The sequence below is a fragment of the Mauremys mutica genome, chromosome 4 (genome assembly GCF_020497125.1).
Source record: "Mauremys mutica isolate MM-2020 ecotype Southern chromosome 4, ASM2049712v1, whole genome shotgun sequence".
NCBI lineage: Eukaryota > Metazoa > Chordata > Testudines > Geoemydidae > Mauremys > Mauremys mutica.
Genome location: NC_059075.1, coordinates 49,344,991 through 49,368,525, shown reverse-complemented (window position 1 = coordinate 49,368,525; position 23,535 = coordinate 49,344,991). Strand labels below are relative to the sequence as shown.

At 43.0% G+C, this 23,535-nt stretch overlaps 1 protein-coding gene across 1 annotated transcript in view; it reads left to right on the top strand.

The window, feature by feature from the left end:
- The first annotated feature begins 7,740 nt into the window (after window positions 1-7,740).
- Window positions 7,741-23,535, top strand: part of NUBPL (nucleotide binding protein like) — a 152,770-nt gene continuing 136,975 nt past the window's right edge. Inside the window, 4 exon segments of the mRNA XM_045016996.1 lie at window positions 7,741-7,936; window positions 7,939-7,976; window positions 11,763-11,910; window positions 17,285-17,319. Coding sequence (XP_044872931.1) covers window positions 7,783-7,936; window positions 7,939-7,976; window positions 11,763-11,910; window positions 17,285-17,319 — 375 coding nt within the window. The 5' untranslated portion in view covers window positions 7,741-7,782.

Here is a 23,535-nt window from a genome sequence, read left to right as displayed (position 1 = left end):
GAAATTAAGTTCTTAAAGTCTTGAAGTTAAAGGCAGGTCACCAGGAAGTGACAAGTTCGGTTCAGGCAAAGTGTAGTAGACAATTATATCTACCACATTTGCATCCAAGTTTTAAAATCACAGACTGAGGAGCTCACTGGATCATTAATGCTGATTTTCAATAACTCTTGGAACACTGGAATAATGGGCCTAAGCGATTTGGGGAAGGAATGGCAGTTGTCAGTAAAGCACTTAGCACATTTTTAGTGCTCTATACATGATTAATAATGATGCATTTGAAAAAATTAATAATTCATATCTTCATTTATAAGAATAATTTCAATTGCTCAGTCTGCTGACCTGAACCACAGTCAAAGTCCATCCTGTCCCAGCGGCTCCAAGCACTTTGCTTACACTAGTGCTTCTCAAGTGGAGATGTACCAAGTGTCACAATGGTCAGAAAATTTTAGGAGGAAAAAACGTACTGTGGCCAAGGCCTACTAGTAGAAAGCCATAAAAAGAGAGACACCATTAACAGAGGTTCATGCTGCCAAGCCCAGGTCTATCTTTCACTGTCTTCACTTCAAGAAGAGATTCACCAGGTGAAGTCCCACTTTTGCATTCAGATCCTGAGCACACCAGAGCCTACTGGTACTCTGTTATCTCAAGACCTGGGATGAGCAACAGTGCCTGTAGAAATTCAGGATGAGAAAGCAGACCTTCTCTACCACTGTGGTGAGTTAGTCTACATCCTACCAGGCCTTCAGGATGATATCTCCTCTCACTGTGGAAAAGAAAGTGGCAATTGCCACAGAACTGATATTAATAGGGCATCTTTACTTCTCTTTACTTTCTCTTTACTTCTCAGTGACCCTGCATATACATTGCTTCCCTGGTTCTTGAAGCCATATCCTGATATACAAACCCAGATCGAAAATGATTCTACCACAGACTCAACTGGTGCAGGATAGTGGTGGTGGGTGCATTTAAAGCAAGCTGAAGATGTCTGACTTCAAAAGAATGCAATCAACAATATGGCTATCAGACTATCTGCCTTTTGTATTCAGCGTAGTATTTGTATTTGTGAAGTGTTCAATACGCTATGGAGTAAAAAGGCAGCACGCTTTGTAACAAATTATGCACAGCCGGACAGACAAGCTGTATAACCTGAGCTTGTTGCTCATGTGAACATAATCTGCAATAGGCATGCAACCAAAACAAGAGATGCTGTGTTCTCTTATTTTGCCAATGCAGGGATAGAAGTGGATATAGATTAAGTTGATGCCTAATGTAGGTAGAATTAAATGTTAGCAATTGCTGCTAGTACATATCTTTTTTTCCTGTGATGGTTTTAACATTCTGTAGTAGGTATGCTTTTTATCATAACTTTATTAAAGTTATAAGAGTCTGACAAAGAGATGTTGTAAAGTAATTGGTGATATATGGATGGTAAAATAAAATATGTTTGTTAGACTCGACACAAAGATAAATAGTGCAAATAAATGTTATTAAACACACAGACATGCAGACCAGTTTCAATAAGTAATTAGTCCCATAAAAGAAACCTAAAGACAAAAAAATGTGTTTTACAAACTACAGGGACATGAAATTTATACCTGGGCATTCCAGTTCTCTTTCTCCTGCTCTTTTAGCACTTATGTAGTTGACACACTCTTCACTCAAAGCTCATTACAGAGATGGGTAAGTACCATTGTTTCACTCTTACAGATGGAAAAACTGAGGCGCTTTAAGGTTTAGTTGATTTGTACAATGTTATATATCACATCAGAGGCAGACAGGAGCAAAGCCCAAATCTCTTGGTTCTCAGGCCTGTGAATCATAGAAGATTAGGGTTGGAAGAGACCGCCGAAGGTTATCTAGTCCCGCCCCTTGCTCAAACAGGACCAACCCCAACTAAATCATCCCAGCCAGGGCGTTGTCAAGCCAAGCCTTAAAAACCTCTAAGGATGGAGATCCCACCGCCTCCGTAGGTAACCCATTCCAGTGCTTCACCACCCTCCTAGTGAAATAGTTTTTCCTAATATCCAACCTAGACCTCCCACACTGCAACTTGAGACCATTGCTCCTTTTTCTGTCATCTGATACCACTGAGATCTGCCTAGGGCTATCCTCTTTGGAACCACTGCATCATGCTGCTAAATAACCTCCAATCCACATTGGAATCAAAACTTTTTAAAAGAGACCATTAAAAAAAATCAGTTATTAAAAAGGTTTTCCTAACAATCTCTCACTCTCTCTTCTGAGATGGCAAATGTGGCCTTTGAAAGCTATCCCAGTGTGACCAAATGTGCCCCATACTAACACCCTACAAACTATTGTAATAATTTTTGTACAAAATATGCCTTGTGAGGTATCATTTTAAAACTAACACTGGTCAATAATATCATAGTGAAATGTATATAGCAACATTATATGTAAAGTTATGAATTCCCCCTGTATATTGTTGTTAGCACATGCTCAAACTCACATAGGCCTGACTAGGCAGAAGTTGTTAAACAGGTCTATCCTAAACAAAGAAATGTGTGTTTACCTCAATTTACACTCCCCGGAAAGGGTCTGTTTTCCATTTGTTTCACATATGGATTGTGTTTGATTTTCCCAGAGGGCTGAGTCACTAAAAAACCTGCCTGAGGTTAACTGCCAGCAGGGGTCAGCACAAGCAGCAACGCAGAGGGAATGCAGGCGCAAACACATGGCCGAGCACGGGCGCTCACATGAAGTGTGTGGACCCCATCACAGTGGACTACAAAAGCAAGGGGCAAAAACACCCCAGGTTATCTATCTATCTATCTTTCTCTCCTTATTTCACCTAAGAAGACAAAGGAACCAGCCTTTTGACTATGGGAGGGATATTGACATGAAAATGTAGTTAGCAATGTTACTAGGAACATGTGGTGAGGATTTTTCTTTGAACAAAGTCTAGTTTGTTACTTTTTAGCTACTAGAAAAAGTTTTATCTTTATTTCTCTTGGAACCATTTCTGACTTTAATACCTTTTACTTGTACTCACTTAAAAATCAGCTCTTTGTAGTTAAATAAACTTGTTTTATTTTTTAATCAAAACTAATCCAGTGTTGTGTTTAAACTGAGCTGTTTGGTAACTCCATTTAAAAATAGCAGGCTGTTGGATATTGACCCCTTACAGGGGCAACAGACTTATAATGTCTGAACTGTCCATAAGAGGGCTCGGCAATGCGGAACGCATGCTTTGGGGAAAATTTGGGACTTGGAGTGTGTTAGGGTCAATCAGCAAGTAGTAAACCAGAGTTGCAAGGTTGCTGGAAGCCAGAGTGGAGCTGGTGTGTTGCTGACAGGCTGCTGGTATCAGAGTTGCTGGACCAGGACTGCAGCTGTACACAGGGGCAGCTCTAGGGATTTTGCCGCCCCAAGCACAGCAGGCAGGCTGCCTCCGGCGGTTTGCCTGCGGAGGCTCTGCTGGTCCCGCGGCTTCGCACGCGCTTGGCATGCTCGGGCCTGGAGCTGCCCCTGGCTGTACACAGGCACTTGGGGTGTGACTTGCATGCTGTTTGGATGTTTGTGAGCAGCCCAGGTTGGATGATACAACTGCAAAGCTTTGTGAGGCTACCAAGGTTGCAGGACAGGTGGTGATACATCCCCTCACTGATTGCATCCTGGAATGTGACACCTAGCAACATTAAATTGTTCTCAAAACCAATTTTACTTTGTGCAAGGTTAGACAGGGATTAAAAGGACAAGAAACTTGCCCAAGTCAGTGTTAAAGCTGAGTGGAAAGAGTGTGGTGCAGCTCTTTGCCATTTTTTTTAACATATTGTTGCCTTTATAGTGATGTATAGCTAAAATGTATGCAAAACATTAATATTGTAATACCTGATTATTTTCTGTGATGTGCATAACATTTTGCACTACTTTAACATTGGCTCCAGCTACTCTAGGAAGGGGCTAACATGGCGTCCCTGGTCAGTGAAGACAGGGTCTTTGGAATATAACTATGTTGGAGTTCCAAAATTAATAATTTTCCAGATGAAGTACTGGAGACTTCAGTATTTTTTTGCCTCTTTGGTTTGCATTAGAAGTAAGTTTCTGGGGAACTATTTGACATCTGCACATGCCTCTGTCAGTTCTATGCAAAATGTGCTTCTACTGTTAGGACAAAAATGGCAATGTGAGTGAGAGTCATTTGTTGGTTAGCAAAAATATTGTATTCCTATTTTTTAATTTTTCTGTGGCTGCCTGAGATCTTGGAAGCATGAACTAAGTCTTTCTAAGTTAGTGTGTTTCAACAAAATGCTTGATTATCTGTGTCTTTTAAAAATATAGGACAAAAAATAAAACATTTGAAAAATGATGGTAAAAATTCTCCTGAAAGTAAAACTGTAGTCCTGTTATACTAACATTTTAAATTGATTTTAGAAAATTGGAACCATCGCAGACTGCAAGTATCTACAACAGTGGAACACTAACTACACATTGGGGTTTATATTTGAAAACTAAAGGTGTGAACCTGCAAGGGTCTGAATTACTTCAGTGTTAATACTAGCATAGAATAAGGACTATTCATGAGCGTAAGGGTTTGCAAAATTGGGCCTTGCATGAGAACTTGGCTTAAACTGAATTCCAAAGAAACTGAATTAAAATACAGTTTGGCTGGCCTCTGTAGTCAGGACTTCAACAGTATTTTTGCCACAGACCTGACTTTCCTGTCACACTAGTTTTACGCTAACATAACTCAACAGACTATAGTAAAGTCAACAGATTATACACTATTGATTTACTCCTGCTTTAAACTGGTGTAAACAAAAAGATAATTGTGTCTTAGGTTTTCAGTCCTTTTCAAGGGACTAGCCACAATGCAAAATTTACTATGTTGGGGAATTATGTATAAATAGGGTTTGGTCTTGCCAGCATGGACAGCAACAAACCACGTTGTGGAATCATGGGCATCACGTGGGTGTCTCATGAATAAGACTGTGTGTCTGTCACAGAGGTCACGGAAGTCCATGGTGCCCAGAAGCAGCTGGCATGATCCTGCAGCTCCTGACCTAGGCCGAGGGGCCAGGGGGGCTCTGCATGCTGTCCCTGCTTGCAGGCACAGCCCCTGAGGCTCCCATTGGCTATGGTTTCTGGCCACTGGGAGCTGTGGAGCTGGAGCTCATGGCGGGGCAGTGCACGGAGCCCCCCCTGGCCTTCCCTCCCCCACAAGTTGCAGGGACATGTGGAGCCGGGTAGGGAGCCTGCCAGCCCCACCAAACCCACCCCCAACACCAGCTAGGGTCCCGAGTCGTGCGTTGCTGCCTGGCCCCCCCCAGCACCAGTGGGGATCCTGGACCACCTCCCAGCACCCCCACCAAGCTCCTGCAGCACCCTGGCCCAAGTAGTAGTTAGGGGTATATAGTACAAGTCATGGACAGGTCACAGGCTGTGAATTTTTGTTTACTGCCTGTGACCTGTCCATGACTTTTACTAAAAATACCTGTGACTAAAACGTAGCCTTACTCATGAAACAGTATAGTGTGATCAGTCCCATTTTAAGGCAATAAATAACAACTCTATGAAAGGTATGTGTCAAAGTTGATTTTTTAACGTATGCCACCACCCACCAGTGTTTCATTCGTGGTATTGGTAGTTCTGTAAATGTTAATAAGGAACTGTTTTGATTATGCTTCTGTCACAGTTCAGAGCACTTGTGCACATATTACCATGCACATGGTCCAGCATAGGCATCCACTTCTACGCTCCTGTCTCCTCTCTTGAGAAGTGGCCTGAATCTCTCTCCCTCTTGACTGAGATTTTTCCAGGCTGCACAGTTCCCTGCTTACACTGTGAGGTCACCAGCAAGTGAGACTGCCTAAGCAGACCAGCTTTAAGTTCTTCTCAGAGGCTATAAACAATGTAATTGCCCATTGGTATAAAGAACCACACAGCTTTTCCTAAGCAAGCACTTTATTCTTAAGGTAAAGCATTACAGAGAAAGCATATAAAAACCTACCTGCATGCTTATAAGCTTAACAAAGATCACCCCAGCCCCAACAGAGACTTGGGTAGGAATCAGTCCTTCAAGCATCACAGAGGGGGTTTCCTGGGGTATGGGTTCATAACACTTGTTGCCCAGAACATTTGTAACTCTGGGAATCACTCCTTTATGCAGTTTGGGCTTCTGCTCTTGTCCTCACATAACAGACGAGCAGTACACAAAGGGCCCCTCCTCAAGGCGAACTTCAAAAGGCTGAGTTCTTGCACAACCAGAATGGGTCAATTTGCATACACCTCTTCCTGGGAAACCCACTCAACTAAAAGTTTATTCTTAGCACATTGTTTAAAATAATCCTTTGAATCCATAACACTTCCCAGGGTTTACATTAATCATGTCTCCCCCTACAGATAATCCCACAAGAATCCATAAACATTTTCATTTTGAATACAAAGAACTCCTAATTTACTTCAGTAAGATGTCCACAATATCACAGGAAACTATTCTGTCACAGCTTCTTTCCATGGTCACTGCTTGGGAATGCACACCCTAATTGGAACACAGGAATTGCCATACCACATCAGACCTGTGCTATATTTAGTCCAGTATCCTGTCTCCAACAGTGACCAGCATAGATTCTAAGGCTAGACGAGTCCTTTGGAACTTCTCCAAAATAATTCCTAGAGGCCATCTTTAGAACACTCAATCACAATTTAAAAGTTGTAAATTGTTCCAGTGGTTAATTACTCGCACTGTTAAAAGTTTCCACCAAGTGCTTCAGTGGAAGATGCAAGAAATTGTCACCCTAATTGCTCCCTTAAAACACTGAAGCAAAGGTTTTTATATATTTTTTAAAGCATTAACTAATTTTTATAGCATTCTTGCTAGCAGTTCCTTCTCATGGCTTGCAAAGCATTAGGCAACAGATGGGGGGGGGACCCTTAATACATGAAGAGACCATTATCTTTAGCCTGTGCCAAAAGAGAATCAGGATGACTCTGTATCCACAGGCGCCTGTGGTAGACACACACCTTGTGGCGTGTCATGATGATAAACTCTGACGAAGAAACAGTTCCCTCTTGTTTGAAAATGTATATTGCACCGTGTGTGGCCTTTGCCTATGAACCAGTATAATGCCAGGACCCTACCTCTGCAGTGCCAAGGTGCACGCCCGGCAAGGGTTTTGCCACTGACACACATCCTCCCGTGGAGCCCTTTAAATGTACAAATCACACGGGCCTGACTGAGGCCAGGGAGGCGCTGAGCAGCCTCCGCTCCCGGGGCGCGGGGTTTGAGTTCAGCGCCTCCAGCGGACGGCCCCTTTCTGAGGGAGCGGAGCTCAGCGGTTTAGACGGGTCCCGGCAGCCCGCACCGGGGAAGGGGGCGGGCTGCTGAGGCGGGGTTAAGCGGCGCCATCTCAGCGCGCCCGGGGCAGGGGACGGCGCAGGAGATGGTGTCCCATGCGTGGTGCCGGGCGCTATGCGCCGGGCTCTGCCCCGCGGCTCCGCGCCGCCTGCAGGGCTGGGGCAGCGCTGCCTTCTCCTCTCGCTCGGCGGTAAGTGCAGCCAGGAGGACCGGAGCCGCCACGCCCCCTTCCCTTGGCGCTGGCTCCGCCCCGGCTGTGTTTGTACGGGCGGCGGGGCGCGCAAACACCGGGGTGGGGCACGTCTGCCCGCGCCCCGCCGAGCTGCCCGGGGAGCGCCGTGGCCACGTGGAGTGGGGGGCCACTAGCAGCCGCCACAGGGACTGTGGGGTGGATCCCGTAGGGAAATAGGCCCCGTTTTGGGTCCCTGAAAGGCCCATTCGCAGGACCCCAGCCCCTAGCGTAGGGGATGCGTTCGCCCCACAGTGGGCCAGGTCTCATCATGCTTCGTGCCTGCGGGGACTGGGTCTCCCAGTGCCCTGACCCCCTCGGTGCTGCTGGGTCGCTTGAGGGAGCGGGTCCTCCCCTTTCTGCCAGTCCCGCGAGAGCTTTATTTCTCAGGGGCTGGCAGCACAGGCCATAAGGATATATTTGCTGCTCATGGTAAGGGGCTTTCTCTTAGGGCTTGTTTACATGGGGGGAAATTGATCGGCATAGCTAGAGCAGAATAACTTTTGTGCTGTCGCTGTTTTGCTGTTGAGGACAGGCTATTCTGGAATGAGGTATCAGAGGGGTGGTCGTGTTAATCTGTATCCACAAAAACACAGAGGAGTCCGCTGGCACCTTAAAGATTAACAGATTTATTTGGGCATGAGCTTTCATGGGTAAAATACCCACTTCTTCAGATGCATAGAGTGAAAATTACAGATACAGGCATACATATATATTGGCACATGAAGAGAAGTGAGTTAACTTCCATGTGGAGAACCAATGTTGAAGGCCAATTCAGTCAGGATGGATGTGGTCCACTCCCAGTACAGTAACTCCTCACTTAAAGTTGTCCTAGTTAATGTTGTTTTGTTACTGATCAATTAGGGAACATGCTCGTTTAAAGTTGTGCAATGCTCCCTTCTAACATAATTTGGCAGCCGCCTGCTTTGTCCACTACTTGCAGGAAGAACAGCCTGTTGCAGCTAGCTGGTGGGGGGCAGGGCTGCCCAGAGAGGGGGCAAATGGGGCAATTTGCCCCAGATCCCACAGGGGCCCAACGAGCCCTGGCCCAGCGGTGGTCCGGGTCTTCGGTGGTGGGAGGCCGTTCAGTCGCTCCAGGTCTTTGGCGGCATTTCGGCGGCGGGGGGCCCTTCAGTGCTGTCAGAGACACAGAGCGACTGAAGGGCCCCCCTGCTGCCGAAATGCCACCAAAGATCCGGACCACTGCTGGGTGAGTACAAGCGCTGCAGCTCCCCTGCTTCGCCCCAGGCCCCCTGAATCCTCGGTGGCCCTGGTGGGGGCTTGGAACCAGCATGGACCGGAAGCCCACCTATCAGCTCCCTGCTCCTCTAAGTTCTCTGTGCGGCAGCTGCCCAGCAGGCCTGCCCCCACTGACATGTGCTGTTCCCGCCCTCTGCCTTGGAGCTGCTCCCCGAGACTCCTGCTTGCAGTGTGGGGGGAGGGGAGGAAGAGGGGGGCTAATGTCAGGGTGATCCCCTCCCCCCTGCTTAACCCATCTTCCATAGAGCAGGGGGAACACACCACAGGGCTCAGGACAGAGGAAGCTTGCTGGTAGCAGCAACTGTGGTCTCAGCAAGCTGATCTGATTAACAAGGCAGTGTACTTAAAGGGGAAATGCACATGGCTCTCTCACACACACAGTGTGTCTCTGTCTGTGATGATCTCTCCCCTCCCTCCATTCCTGCTGCCTTGTAGACTGTGAGAGTTAACCCTTGAGGGCTCAGCCAATTGCTAGTTCATCATTAGCAGTAAAGCATTCCCTGGAAAATATCCCACCCTCTGACTTCACCCTCAACCAAGCTTCGCAATCATCATCACTGTGTACCAGTATTAAATTGTTTGTTTAAAACTTATATTCTGTGTGTGTGTGTTTATAAATGTATATAGTCTTTTTTCTGGTGAAAAAAAATTCCCTGGAACCTAACCCCCTCATTTACATTAATTCTTATGGGGAAATTGGATTCGCTTAACATCGTTGCGCTTAAAGTCACATTTTTCAGGAACATAACTATAACCTTAAGTGAGGAGTTACTGTAATTGATGAGGAAGTGTCAATACCAAGAGAGGGAAAATTGCTTTTGTAGTGAGCCAGCCACTCCCACTCCCTATTCTGATGGTGTTAAGTTTCTCTTTGCAGTCTGTTTTTGAAGTATTTTTTGTTGAAGAACGGCTACTTTTAAATCTGTTATTGAGTGACCAGGCTTTTGTATGTTACTATTCCTGATGTCTGATTTGTATCCATTTATCCTTTTATGTCCAGTTTGACCAATGTACATGGCAGGGGGCATTGCTGGCACACGATGGTGTATATCACATTAGTAGATGTGCAGGTGACTGAGCCTCTGGTGGTGTGGCTGGTGTGGTTGGGTCCTATGATGGTGTAGCTAGAGTAGATATGGGGACAGAGGAGACAACAGGGTTTGTTACAGGGATTGGTTCCTGGGTTAGCTGTTTCTGTGGTGTGGGGTGTAGTTTCTGGTGAGTATTTCCTTCAGGTTTTGGGGCTGTCTATGTGAGGATTGGCCTGTCTCTGAAGGCCTGTGAGAGTGGGGGATCATTTTCCAGGATAGGTTGTAGATCGTTGATGATGTGCTGGAGAGGTTTTTGCTGGGGGCTGTACGTGATGGCCAGAGGTGTCTCTGTAACAAACCCTGTCCACATCCACCCTGACTGAATTGGCCTTCAACACTGGTTCTCCGCTTGTAAGGTAACTCCCTTCTCTTCATGTGCCAGTATATATTTATGCCTGTATCTGTAATTTTCATTCCATGCCTCTGAAGAAGTGGGTTTTTTACCCCTGAAAGCTTATGCTCAAATAAATCTGTTAGTCTTTAAGGTGCCACCGGACTCCTTGTTATTCTAGAATAATTACTCCACTCCTTTGGAGTAATTGTTCTTGAATAAAGTCACATTTATTCTGGAATAGAGTGGCCAGGGGAGTTACACCAGAATAGCTGCAGCTCAATAGTTATTCTGCTATTGATATGCTGTCGGTTTCCCCCTGTAGACAAGACATTAGTCAGGCAACAGGACCCAGAAGATGAACTGCCAATGGTAGAGTGTTTCTTGGGTTGGCCCACAGACAATTCTCCAGAATTATAGGGCCTCAAGTGTCTATTTGTTATACTTTTGTCTAAGATTGCCCCGGTGACAGGCAAGACATTGACTGGCGTGTGTGTATATGGGTCAAACTCCTAGCTGAAATTCCTTATATACCATACAGAAGGGTGTCTGCAGGACATAGAAAATTTTAGGATCTGATTCTGTTCTTGTGTAAAACCAGTGTAAATCAGGAGTAATTCCAGTGACATTAGTGATGTTACACATGTAAAACTGGTTTAGTTAGATTCAGGCAAAGTCTTATCAATGTTAAAAATTACCCACTGTTGCTAAGAGTGGTTCAGATTCATTGGTGTTAGTAATGCTGGGATCCCTACTGTAGAAGGGCCACCAGCACCCTCTGCCTTTTTAATCAGTGGGTCAGCTTGATTTGCTCTTCTGAGTAGGATTAGATGACATGGTGCATAAAATGCCAATGGCAGCTGGTGGACCATCTATGTCGCATAGGCCCCAGCACCTGGATTCATATAAGTAAATGAGAATTTCTTCCTTTCTTCCTTCCTTCTCACATGGTTGTAGAGAAAAGCACAAAATAAAAAGAATCTAAAAGTTAGAAATTTCAGGATTTTTAAGTTAAACTCATAAATTTTTGGGTGTGCAGTTTGTGATTTTTGAACATTTTGAGGCTGGCAATACTTCACCAGTTTTGCACACTTGTAACTTCACTGACGTCAGTCGGATCACTCCTGAATTAGGCTCTGATCTTGCAAGATGTATATGAGTAACTGTACACACAAGATAATTCCCACTGAATAAATAGGACTACTCGCATGCAAAAGTGTAGGCAAGGCCACTGAGTCTTAATGTGACTGTTACTTTCCTGGAATCCAGCTTCTTTGAAATTTTTTCTTTCAAAGACTACAGGACTGGTAACAAAACAGTATATATGTGCAAAAAGAACAGGAGTACTTGTGGCACCTTAGAAACTAACACATTTATTTGAGCATAAGCTTTCATGGGCAGCTCACAAAAGCTTATGCTGAAATAAATTTGTTAGTCCCTGAGGTGCCACAAGTACTCCTATTCTTTTTGCGGAAGAATAGGCTGCTACTCTGAAACGAGTATATATGTGGTTTTTTTTGTTTTGTTTTGTTTAAGTCATCAAGCACCAATGATGAATTTCTAAAAGAAAAACGTGCTCAAATCATGTCTCGAGGACTTCCAAAACAAAAGCCAATAGAAGGAGTTAAGCAGGTACTAGTTTTTGCTTCTGGAAAAGGGGGAGTTGGAAAGTCAACAACAGCAGGTAAGTTTTTGTGTTTGCTCTGTCATCCATTTTTATTATTGTGCTGGTATTTATTTCTGTTTTATAACATGCATAAGAGCTTGGTATATTTATACAAATACATCAATAAACAAAAAAAATTACACAGGCAGTAAACAGCAAAATAAAAACATGCATATTTATCTTTATTAAAGATCTGCAGTACAGCAGTATTAGTAAAAACTAAAAGCATTTAAAAAATCTACTTTACTTTTCAGCTCTTAGGCAATTTTTTGTATTTCATTCAGTCTGAAACTGTGAAACCGTGCAAGTCAGTTTCACTTCTATTCAGTCTGCAAGAGTTTAAAAGGACACTGTCAGTTTGAATGTTTTTCATCTATAATTGTGCAAACAATGCCTAAGATTATTTTAACAAGATTGTGGGGGGCGGAGGAGAAAGCATCTGTCTGTCTTTCTGCATTTGACAATCACAACACTTTGTGTAAGAGTCAGTTTCACTGTGTACCATGTAGAGTTCATATGCCTTGATCCTTTAGTCCAGTCATTTTGGATAGGCCCTTACACCTCTGTAGGGTCTCCCTGTGTTCAAAGTAGCTCCACATGGATGCAGAGGTCTGCCTATAAATACACTGTACTGCAGGATCAGGATCTAAGTTAGACCATTGTGCAAGCTGCTCAGTGCAGGTGGACTTCTGACACACGTGGAGACTCATTTTCTTCAGAGGGAGGCGGGGATCTGCCCATGTAGGGAAGCTGGCAGGAAAAGGACCTTTTGTCAGTTTTCTCAGTTGTTTGTGTGGACATTACCCAAGGGAAAACAGTACAGTGATTGCAAACCACAAAAATTGGTAGGGGACCTCACAAGTCTATATAGTACCTGAAATGGCTTTGACTCCTTTTTTGCCCCATCTAACTAGATTTCAAACTAATGATTGACCTTTAACTATGATTCCTAGGCAATAGAACTATGATGTTACATTTGGGCTGATAACACTGCAGAGGTTTGTTTAATACTACTAATAAAAAAGTCTTGCTGACATTAAAATTACTTGGGGAAATATTTCTCTTTGTAAATCCATTTAAAAATCTCTCTTCCAGAATCCATATTAAGAAGGTAATATCCCTTTAACTGAATGTTGCCTATTTTTTTTAATATATATTTCTTGGTGAAATCCTCAGATTCTTTGTTCAGAATCTATATTCTAAATAAGATGGTCATAGCGCGCTCTCTCTCTCTCTCTCTCTCTCTCTCTCTCGATATATATTATAGTTTATTTTCTGGGTTGCCAGGCACGGAAAGGACAAGCTGTTAAATTAAAGAAACAAAAACAAAACACAGACATGTTTAATTGGAATTGCTATAATGATTGTAAACTGAAGTACGGATTAAGTGAATTTCCTTATTTTAGATTTCACCTCTCTACAGACACATCATGAAGAATAATCAATCTGTGCATTTCTTTACAATGTGCTTGCTGGCTGGTGATTGTCATTCACTGTTCTTAGTTAGGTTGTTGATAGTCTGGTTTGTAAAGTTGGCTTTCCAACAATAAAAACAACTTACTCCTTTATATCCACAAATGAACATGTCTACTTATTGGTGTCTGGATGAAGTTAATTTAAATTCTGTATATATTTTTTTTAAATATGGGCAGAGATGCCAGTTCTTTGACCATGTAAATAGACTGCACTCTCAGACTACATAACTAAGTAATAAATATCAAAGATGTAGTTTAAATCTAAATTCACTGTCCAAGGATTGGTGTTTTGGAGCTATAGTCTCCTTTCAATGAGTATTGCATATGTGTACTGAGAAGATAAAGCAGTTTCTGAGTGCTCATTTGTCAAAATGAGAATAAATTTCAGTGTTAAGATGAATATCTGAAGGTCAAATAATTGCAGAATTTTTATTCAGCCCATTGCATCGCTGCTGAAATCTGGGATTAACTTGCCTTTAAAATTGTGTACCCTGTCCTTTTTGTTAAAGGATGCTTGGGGAGATATTTCTACAGATTTATGCGACTGCTTTGCAGACCTCAGCACCCCATCTTTGACTTCTGTATCTCTGAGCCTTAGTTTCCCTCATTTTTCATTGCTTAAGTACTCTTGCATTCCGGCCTCAACCACCCCTCCATTTTAGGATAACTGGATGTGAGTCCCAGGGAAAGGCTGTCCAAGACCATTTCTTAATCAGCTATTGTGTTTACTGTTGAATGATGTTTCTCTCTTTTTCTCCCATTGCCTTATAACTTTTCTACCTTTACGAGAAGCCAAATCAACTTCCCAGTTTCTTCTGTCACTTTCACATACCTGATCTGGATCTTCTGGAAACAGCAGTTCCTATCAGTGACCGAGAGGAGGTGCTATTTTGTGGGAAAAAGCTTTTCTTCTTATTTTTATCCTTTTGGTGTTTTTCTTCTCTTGTATTGTTTTCCATCCACCTATTACGTGGTTTATGTTTATTCCTTCCTACCTCTCTCTTCATGCCTCTCTTCCACTTCCATTCCATTTTTTGTAATTTGTTTAAACTTTTCCTTGACCTGCCAACCTTGCAACAGTATCCCTCCCTCGGGGGAGGGATAGCTCAGTGGTTTGAGCATTGGCCTGCTAAACCCAGGGTTGTGAGTTCAATCCTTGAGGGGGCCACTTAGGGATCTGGGGCAAAAATCAAGAGTTGGTCCTGCTAGTGAAGGCAGGGGGCTGGACTTGATGACCTTTCAAGGTCCCTTCCTGTTCTAGGAGATATACCAATCTCCTTCTTGTTACCAAAAAGACTGGAGCTGCTTTAGAGAATTGAACTTGGGTTTGTGGCCCTTTTTAATTTTTTTTAATAATGTATAAAGAAGGCCTAAAGAGGTTTTTATTTAAATTTTTTTTAATGCTTGTTTTTAACTTGGAACTATCAGGAAGGTCAAGTAATCTTCTGGTTTTGTTGAGGGCCTTGTATCTTAGTTGAAGGTGTTGCATTGTTGACTCTTTCATAAAAACATCCTTTCTTTCCAAGTACTAGAGTTAAATAAAGGTTGACACAAACAAACAAAAATATAAAAACTGTAAACCATCTGACTAAAAGTCCTTCTCAATTGTTCAGTATTCAGTCTCTTGTCAAATTACACAAGTTCTTAAATTGCTTCCACACTAGAGTTGGGTGGACAACAGTTTTCCCATTCTATGAAAATTTTTCACTGGTTCAAAAATGTTCCTCTTCTGCATTAGGGCGAACTTGAGACTTTTTGAAGTAAGAGAGTGAGACAGACAGGCCTACCCAATGGAGAACAGCAAATAGCCTGGCTATTAGGATGATTCAGATCACCAATTTGAACATAGGTCTCCACATCCTAGATGAAAGCCCTAGCCATCAGGTTGATGTTTTAATGTCTCTCTTTCTTTCTCTCTGGTTTTGGCCAGAAATTCCAAACTGGACCTGAGAAACCTTTCTTGAGTAAATTTTGTCAAAACTGGAATGTTCCTGCAAAAGTTTGTTTTGATGAATCTGCTTTTATTGTCTTCCCCTCTCTCCCCCATTGTTGAAAATTTCCCAAGCAGCACTGCTATAGATGCTTCCAGGGTAGATAAGATTTGAAATTTAAAGTAACAATCAAGCAAAAACCTGTTTTTGTTCCTGTAACAGAAAATGTGAACTTTATTTAAAAAAAAAAAATCATGCAAGCAAAAAATGGCACAAGCCTGTTTTTAAAGGCAGGTCATTGGTCACTAAATTAAAAGGGTTAGTGGAGAGCATGGTAAGGAAATCTGTATGAATTTTTTATTAAAGTACAACCTGTTATGCCTTTTAAAAAATCAAATTGGTATTAAATTCTCTAATAGAAATTGCAAAGATTTTTCTCAAGTTTTCTTTTGGTAGAGTACATTTTGAAAAACTTTTTATTTTGCACTGTCTCTTAGAAATTAAAGGCTTGCCTTCGTTGCATTATTAATTTGAGCTATGACTCGAGTTTTGCCCCTAATCACATTCCATTCACCCACAAATCCCTAGTTTGAGCTAAGTGGTGCTTTAAGATCAAACTAGTTAGCCCTTTAGGGAGTGTGGGGGTGTTGAAGCTCAAGTGCTGCTAATGCTGGAGCTGATCATGCAATGGAGATACAGCATCTTGAGTTACAACAACTCATCAGATGCTAATCCAGTCACTATGTGCTGCTGAAACAATCACTCTATAGCTCCTGTGTTGGTTTGCTCTCACTGGAGCTAGGTGGTTAACTCAAGTTTACTGACTTGAGCTAAGGGCTTGTCTACACTGGCACTTTACAGTGCTACAACTTTCTCGCTCAGGGGTTTGAAAAAACAACCCCCTGAGCGCTGCAAGTTTCAGCGCTGTAAAGTGCCAGTGTAGACAGTGCACCAGCGCTGGTAGCTGGTAGCCTCGTGAAAGTGGTGTTTTTTTTTTTTTTTTAACAGCATTGGGAGAGCTGTCTACCAGCCCTATGCCACGACTACATAGCCATGTTAAAGCGTGGTGTAGTGTGGTGGTCACCCGCTCCTGCCCTGAAGGGCTTGAAATCAGCCCTTAAGGAGGGCTGCAGGGGGTAAAAGCAGCCCTGGAGAGGGCTGCAGCTCTGAAAGCTGGGCTGATTGGGAAGCAGCCACAGCTATAGCTGGCTTAATAGGGGCCCAGCTGGCCCTTATAAGAGGGCAGTGGGCCCAAAGCCCAAACAGTCTCTCTCTGCCTTCAGAGAGAGAGAGGGGCCTGGCTGCAGGGAAGCTCAGGGTGCCAGAGTGAGGCAGGGCTGGGGAAAGGCCAGAGGGGCTGGGGAGCTCCAGGCTGGCAACTCCCCAGGCTGCCGGACCTTGTCCAAGGCCCCACAGAAGCACTGGGTTGCAGAGAGAGGCAGCAAGTCCAGACCGAACCTTGCCTATGATGAGTGGCTTACACTGCAGTCTGCCCCAGGGCACGGGGGCTAGTTGGTGATTGACAATAGCCTACGACTAAGGCGAGGTGGGGATAGGGGGTGGGGGTTCCCTGGAGAGGGGAGACCCTGAGACTGAGGGGTGTATGGCCAGGGGGCAGCACCCAGACAACGAGGCACTGGGTCCAGGAGGGACATGGGGGCCAAGTGAAAGTGGAACATCAGCCTGCAGAAGGCGCTCAAACGGCTGGAGAAGAGCTAACTCCCAGGATGACAGCAAGAGGTGCACAGCGGTGAGTCTCTCCTCGCTACATGCGGCCGTGGCCAGTGCTTTAACGTTGCCAGTGAAGACATGCCCAAACTGTTGCAGTGAAGACAAGCCTTAAGAACTAAGGTGGCAATTGTAATCACATGTTCAATATTTATATTAGATGTCTCTTCCCTTCTTGTGGAGGTTCATAATATTGTAAAATATTTGGGAAATAAAATTATGCTGTGATTAACTTTTTTTTCCTTTCTTTCCTTACAGTAAACATAGCCCTTGCATTAGCAGCACATGATTCGGTAGGTGAACAATTAGTTATCAAACTTAAAATAAACCTAGTTTGTTGTGAGTGATGTAAATAAAAAGTTACTAGTGGGGGCCACTAGTTAAATGAAATCAAAGTATTTACTCTGAGTAAATTCCTTTATTTCTCATAGCATTTTACATTTTATGTTGATTTGTTTATTTTGTTGACACAGTGAATGAGTCAGTAGACCTGATCCTTCACCTGGGTTGGCTAGCACTGTCCTCTGCCCCTATCAGTGTCTCCGTGAGTTTGCTGGATTCTGCAAGGGCACATAGGTCCATACTAGTGGCTATTGGCACAGGCTTGAGTTTACTTTTTCATGATACCGATTTGGAAAAAAAAGTTGTGTAGGTGATAGATAATGGTAACAGAGGTTTACTCTTCTATGGGAGAAATTAATATACAAAAATACTTGAAATGAAAGGCTGAAGAAAAAGGAACTAAATATCTCCCTGAAGCCTTAGTCAGTTTTTTGTAAAGGCTAACACAAGATTATTACTGTAACTTGTGATATCACAAAGCTAAAATTGTAATTTCAGGTCAGAAATGGGCAGCTGGAACCAGCGTACTGTTAAGAATAAGAGGGCTTACCAGCCACTGTAAATTGGGAAAAACAACGAGGAGTCCTTGTGACACCTTAGAGACTAACACATTTATTTGGGCATCAGCTTAAGTGGGCTTTAACTCACGAAAGCTTATGCCCAAATAAATGTGTTAGTCTCTAAGGTGCCACAAGGACTACTCGTTGTTTTTGCTGACAGACTAACACGGTTACCACTCTGAAACCTGTAAATTTGGAGTAGTTCCATTGAAGTAAGTCAACTCAGAAGTAGGCCAGGTTCTTTGTCTTATGCAAGTATCCGTTATATCTAAGAGCAAAGGAAGATCTATAAAATACTGTTTGTATGGATAAGGCATTAGCTGCTGTATAGAGCAAATACATATAGGACTAGATTCAGAAAGAAACTTAGGCATGATGATGCCTAAATTTTAAGTACCTACAAAATCACTGGGATTCATCAAGCCTGAGTTAGGCGGCTAGGGCTCCTTATACAATGAATGGGGAGATGTAGACACCTCCAAATAGCATGCACAAAAGCCAGCATGCTAGGTGACAACCTGCCTAAGCTAGCCAATGGGAAGTGCCAATGTGAAGGTTGTGTTCTAAGCCCTACCCCTTAGCAGTTTGGAGCCCAAGTCCAGGTTGAAGGGAAGCGCTTCCCTCTGTTTGGGATTCTCAGCTGCAAACTCTTTTTGGGGTTAGATGCATATGCTGCTTTTACAAGAAGCTGGGGGAGAAGAACAACTTTCCTCGTAACGTTTAGCCCAGTGGTTAGAGTTCTCACCTGGGATATGGGAGATGCTCAAGTTCCTCTTCCATCGGAGATGGGATTTGAACAGGGAGTTGCAGTTTTTGAAGGGAATGCGCTATCTACTGCGTTATGGGATAATCTGATGTAAGGCTCTGCTGGTCGCTTCTGTTGAAGTTGTTCCACTGTTGATAAGTAATTTTAAAAAGTCATTGGAGCGCAGGGAGTTGGATTCTGGATCTCCCATCTCCCTGGTGAGTGCTCTAAATAAAAAGCTAGAGTGATCCTCATGCTTGCTCTCTCTCTCTCTCTCTCTCTCTGGCCCAATGAGTTTTTCATTATTTTATGCACAGTGGAACAGTTTCAACAGGAGAGATTGAGAGAGCACTACATCAGAATATCCCATAGCCCAGTGTTTAGGACATTCACCTCAGAGGTGGGAGATGCCTGTTCAAATCTCTTCTTCTCTCAGGAGAATGGGGGACTTGAACTGGAGGGTCTCGCTCATTCTAGGTGAGTACTCTAACCACTGGATTAAAATTTAAGCAGGAATTTGTCCTCTTCCCCTGCCATATAGTGAAAGTGGGATTTTTTTTGTTTTTGATTTCTGTAAGGTTCTGCTGTTACTGGGGTTTTGGTGTGGTAATGGCAGCTGACCTGCCTGGCAATGGGTGAATGTTGTACTTTTCTAACACATGTTTATACATTTTTTTTATTTAATCAAGAAAGTTTGTTTCTGTCACTGCTTCACATCATTCAAAATAATAAGGTGAACACATGAGCAGGGACAATTAGGAATTAGTATGCACAGACTTTCCCTCAATATAGTTATCTATATTAGTTCAAACTTCAATCACTTTTTTACATCGATCTATACAGACTTAGATTAAATCTCAGGTAAAACATCCTAACTGTAAGAACAGTAGGACAAGGGAACAGACTGCCTAGGGAGGTTGTGGAAGTTTCTTCACTGAAGTTTTTCAAAAGGAGGCTGGATAGCCATTTGTCTTGGGTGGTTAGACAACAAATCCTGCATTTTGGCAGGGGGTTAGACTAGATGACCCTTGTGGACCCTTCTAACCCTATGGTTCTATACTGTGGTCATGTCATTCATAAGTACATTGCATTGGCAAAATTCCACACCTCTTCCCCAAACACTCTACCTGCCCCCGTACCCTGCCCTCCCAGCACATTCATAAAGGTACTATTCCCTCTCTTCCATTGGGCCATACAAGTCCACAATGTGGGAACACAAAGCATCTCTGACCTCTGTTGCCTGGATGCATCCAGCTCCAGATGTGGTAGGTGTACATTCAGCCAGAAAGTGCTGATTCAGTGGCCCCTCACTGTCATAGGTCTGTTCAGAGGGAAATGACTCGCCTTTGGCTTCACAAAGATTGTGAAGAGCACAGCAAGCCATGGTAATGTGGACAGCGTCGAAGACACTGGCATCCAAATGGTTCTGTAAATGTCTCCAATGGGATTCAATCTCCCAACAGCACATTCAACAACCATTCTGCACCTGCTGAGTGTGTAATTAAATCCTCTTTTGCCAGGGCCTCTGAAATCAGGGTATGGATTCATAAGCCTAGTAAAAAAGGAGGTATGCAGGGTCCCCCAGAATAACAGTGGGGACAGTAATTCCATTTATGACAATGTCACTTGGTGGGAACAGTGTCTCAGCCTGTCCATGAGTGTAGACTTGTGATCAGCAGAAAACCTGGGCATCATGACTTTTCCAGTGCAACCCACATTGACATTCATAAATTGCCCTCTGTGGTCCACAAGAACCTACGTAACAATGGAGTAGTACCCTTTGCAGCTTTCTGTCTTGTACCAGCTTTACGGTTTTGTTCATTTTTAACCTTTTAGTTCTGTGTCTATCCAACACATCCTCGGTCTTCCTTTCTTTCTAGTTTCTTGCATTCTGGTATGTATCACCAGGAATGATCTCCAGTCTTCTTTCTTGAATTGTTATTTCCCTCAGCCAGGTCACATCTGCAGTCAATATATTTCATTTATCTGCTTTCTGACTTGTTCAGCAGTATTGGCACAACAGTTGTCTCATGTATGCTTCATGTTTCTTGAAATGTCTTCAGACTTTCAGATCTTCCAGAATTTTCCAAATGCAGTAGTGGCTAGTCCAATTTTTCTATGTCATCTTGACAGTTCCCATTCTCTGTGCTGATCTTCAGTCCGAATGTTTTGCCTTTTGCCTACCTTGTGAATTATTCTCTGTAAATCCTTGTAGATGTATACACCTGCTCTCTGGCATCCCATCCTTGTCTCGGGCAGCTTAGCAGTATCTGCCCTTGGTTTTCCTTTTCCCTAGAGGTCTTCATTATATGACCAAGACCGGAGTCATGTAATACACCGATTCTCGGAGCTATGTCATTAGCATGTAGTAACTAAAACAGTCTCTTCCCAATCTCTGTGGGTCACAGTTTCTCTTTTCTGTGGTCTGGGCGCTTGGCTGTTTCAACTCTTGACTTCCTCCTCCCAGCCTCCTCCTGGACAAACTTAGATTCTCTGTCTCCCACGTGGCAAACAGTCCTAAAGCCGGCCCTGCCTGGCACTCTAATTCCTCTTTGGTTCATGGACTCACTTACCTCCCTTCTTTATAGATTGGTACTATTATTGCTTTCCCCTATAAGCTCAGCACATTGTCTTCTTTGTAAATCTTGTTGAACAGCTTGTGCATTGTCTTTTTCCTCTGTTTGTTTCTCACCTGCTTGCAACAGCTCTGTGGTTATGTTGTCATTTTCCAGCACCTTTTTCTTTTTCAGACTTTCTATCGAGATCTTTACTACTATTTTCTAAGAATTCTGGTATCTGCTCTCCCTCATTTGTATTGGGAAGCTTCTCTAAGTCCATTTCATCTACTGTGTTCTGCACATTTTACACCTCTTCAAAATATTCTTTTCATTGCTTATTCTTTGCTCGTTCATCCTCAGTTATTTACTTGAGCTTTTCTTTCACTTCCATCTTCAACTTATGTCTGACTCAGTTCTCTTATCTTTCTCTTTATGTATTCTTACATTGTTTGCTTATCCAGTTGTTTCTGTCTCTCCCCGCTTTCTGTTTTATCTCTCTGGTCAACCTATTGTACTAATCTCTTAGACTAGTGTCTTTCTTTCACTCTACTTCAGCTTCCTACACTTATCACTCAACTTCAGCATTTCATCTGTTATCCACCCTACTTTCTTTGTTTTGGCCCACTACATGTTCAGCTGCTCTTGTAATCCCATTTTTTACACTGTTCCATGTCTCTTCAACATTAATTTTTTCTTTCATCAGAGCCATGATGTTTTTCTGCATGGCTTTTTTTGTATTTTTAGATTGTCTGGCTTTTTCAATTTGTCCATGTCATAAATCTTAGTTCTTGGCACTTTTTAGGCGGTTCTCAGTCTCGACTTCATTTGATGCCAACACTAATATATGATCTGATACTGGCCACAAATGATCTGCATGACAACACGCTTGATTTCTATCTGTGATTCACAAATACAAAGTCTGTCATCTCTTTGTTTGCCCATCAGGTGATATCCAGTCCATTTGCTCTGCAGCTTTCTTTGTTGAAATAGCCTGTTTGTTATTACCAGGTTGTTGATTAGGCAGAAATTTAGTGGCTTTTCTTCTCGTTTTCTTCACTGAGTCTAAATCTGTCTATTGCTGGAGCTCAGGAAGTCCAGTCCAGTCCTGCTTTTGCATTAAAGCCTCCCATTTCTATTACACTTTTTGCCTTCAGTGTAAGAGGTGATATCATGTGAAATGCCTTAAGAGCTTGGCTTGCCTTCTGCTTTAGCACCAGTGCAACTCCGTCCTAGTGTCCACCATCAGTTCATCGTGATAGAATTGTCCTTTGCCTTCCCATCTTGTTTCGCATAGACCAGTGATTTCCCACTCATATCTTTTCAATTAGTAGATTATTGCAAGTGCTCCAGCATGGTGTAATGTTCTTGTATTCCATGTTCCTATACATGTCTTATCCTTCAAGTTCATCACGTAATTCCCTTTTCTGTGTGTTGTTGTGTGTGTTCTGATCACATACTTTTCACCCCTACCTTGGTTTCTGAGTAATGAACAAGTTGGCTCTTGTTTGGGCAATGAGCAAGCTGGCATGCTTTTGTTTCTCCTTCCATTCTTCATTTGGTTTCTATCATCCACTATTTGCCAAGTATTCAACCATGACTTCTTGGCTTTCTGGTTGATCCAGTGTATCGTAATTTGTTTGCCACACTGCTGTAAGCTATCCACTAGCTTGCTATAGCACTTTCTGCCTTGTTATACTTTGTTTTGCTGACTTCACTGTTGGAGACTTTTGTACACTTGGTGGGCCAGACATGCCCTTTCACTAGTGTTTGTCACTATTAGTTACCCTCGGTAGATTTAGCATTCAAGCCAAGGCAAGGTCCCAAGGTGTGGGCCTGTGATGCGCACACAGCCACCCAGACCACTGCTGAGAGTTGTGAGTTGCCAGGACCAGGTGCAAGCAAATCACCCCTGTGGGTGTGGCTTTTTGCTACGCAGAGATACTACCTTTGAACTCACCCCATATACCCCACCCCTGACTAATTAAACAGAAAATATTTTAATTTTAAACAGGATTTCATTTAGGTATCTAATGAAAACTTCATGTCCAATATAAAAGTTTTTTATTATTATTATTATTTTTTATGCAAGACCAGAGAGGCTAGGAATGTAGTCTTGACTTAGTGCTGGCTCCTCAGACTTGTAGCACCCGTGAGTTACCTATTATATATGGATTAGTTAATTAGTGCTAAGAATTGTGCAAGCTCTTGGGGCTGTGCTGAGATGTATAAATCTATACTTTTAGGGAGGTAACTTAAGTTTTACTCTTGTGTCCTATTTTTAATTGCTTGCTTAGTTTTGACAGA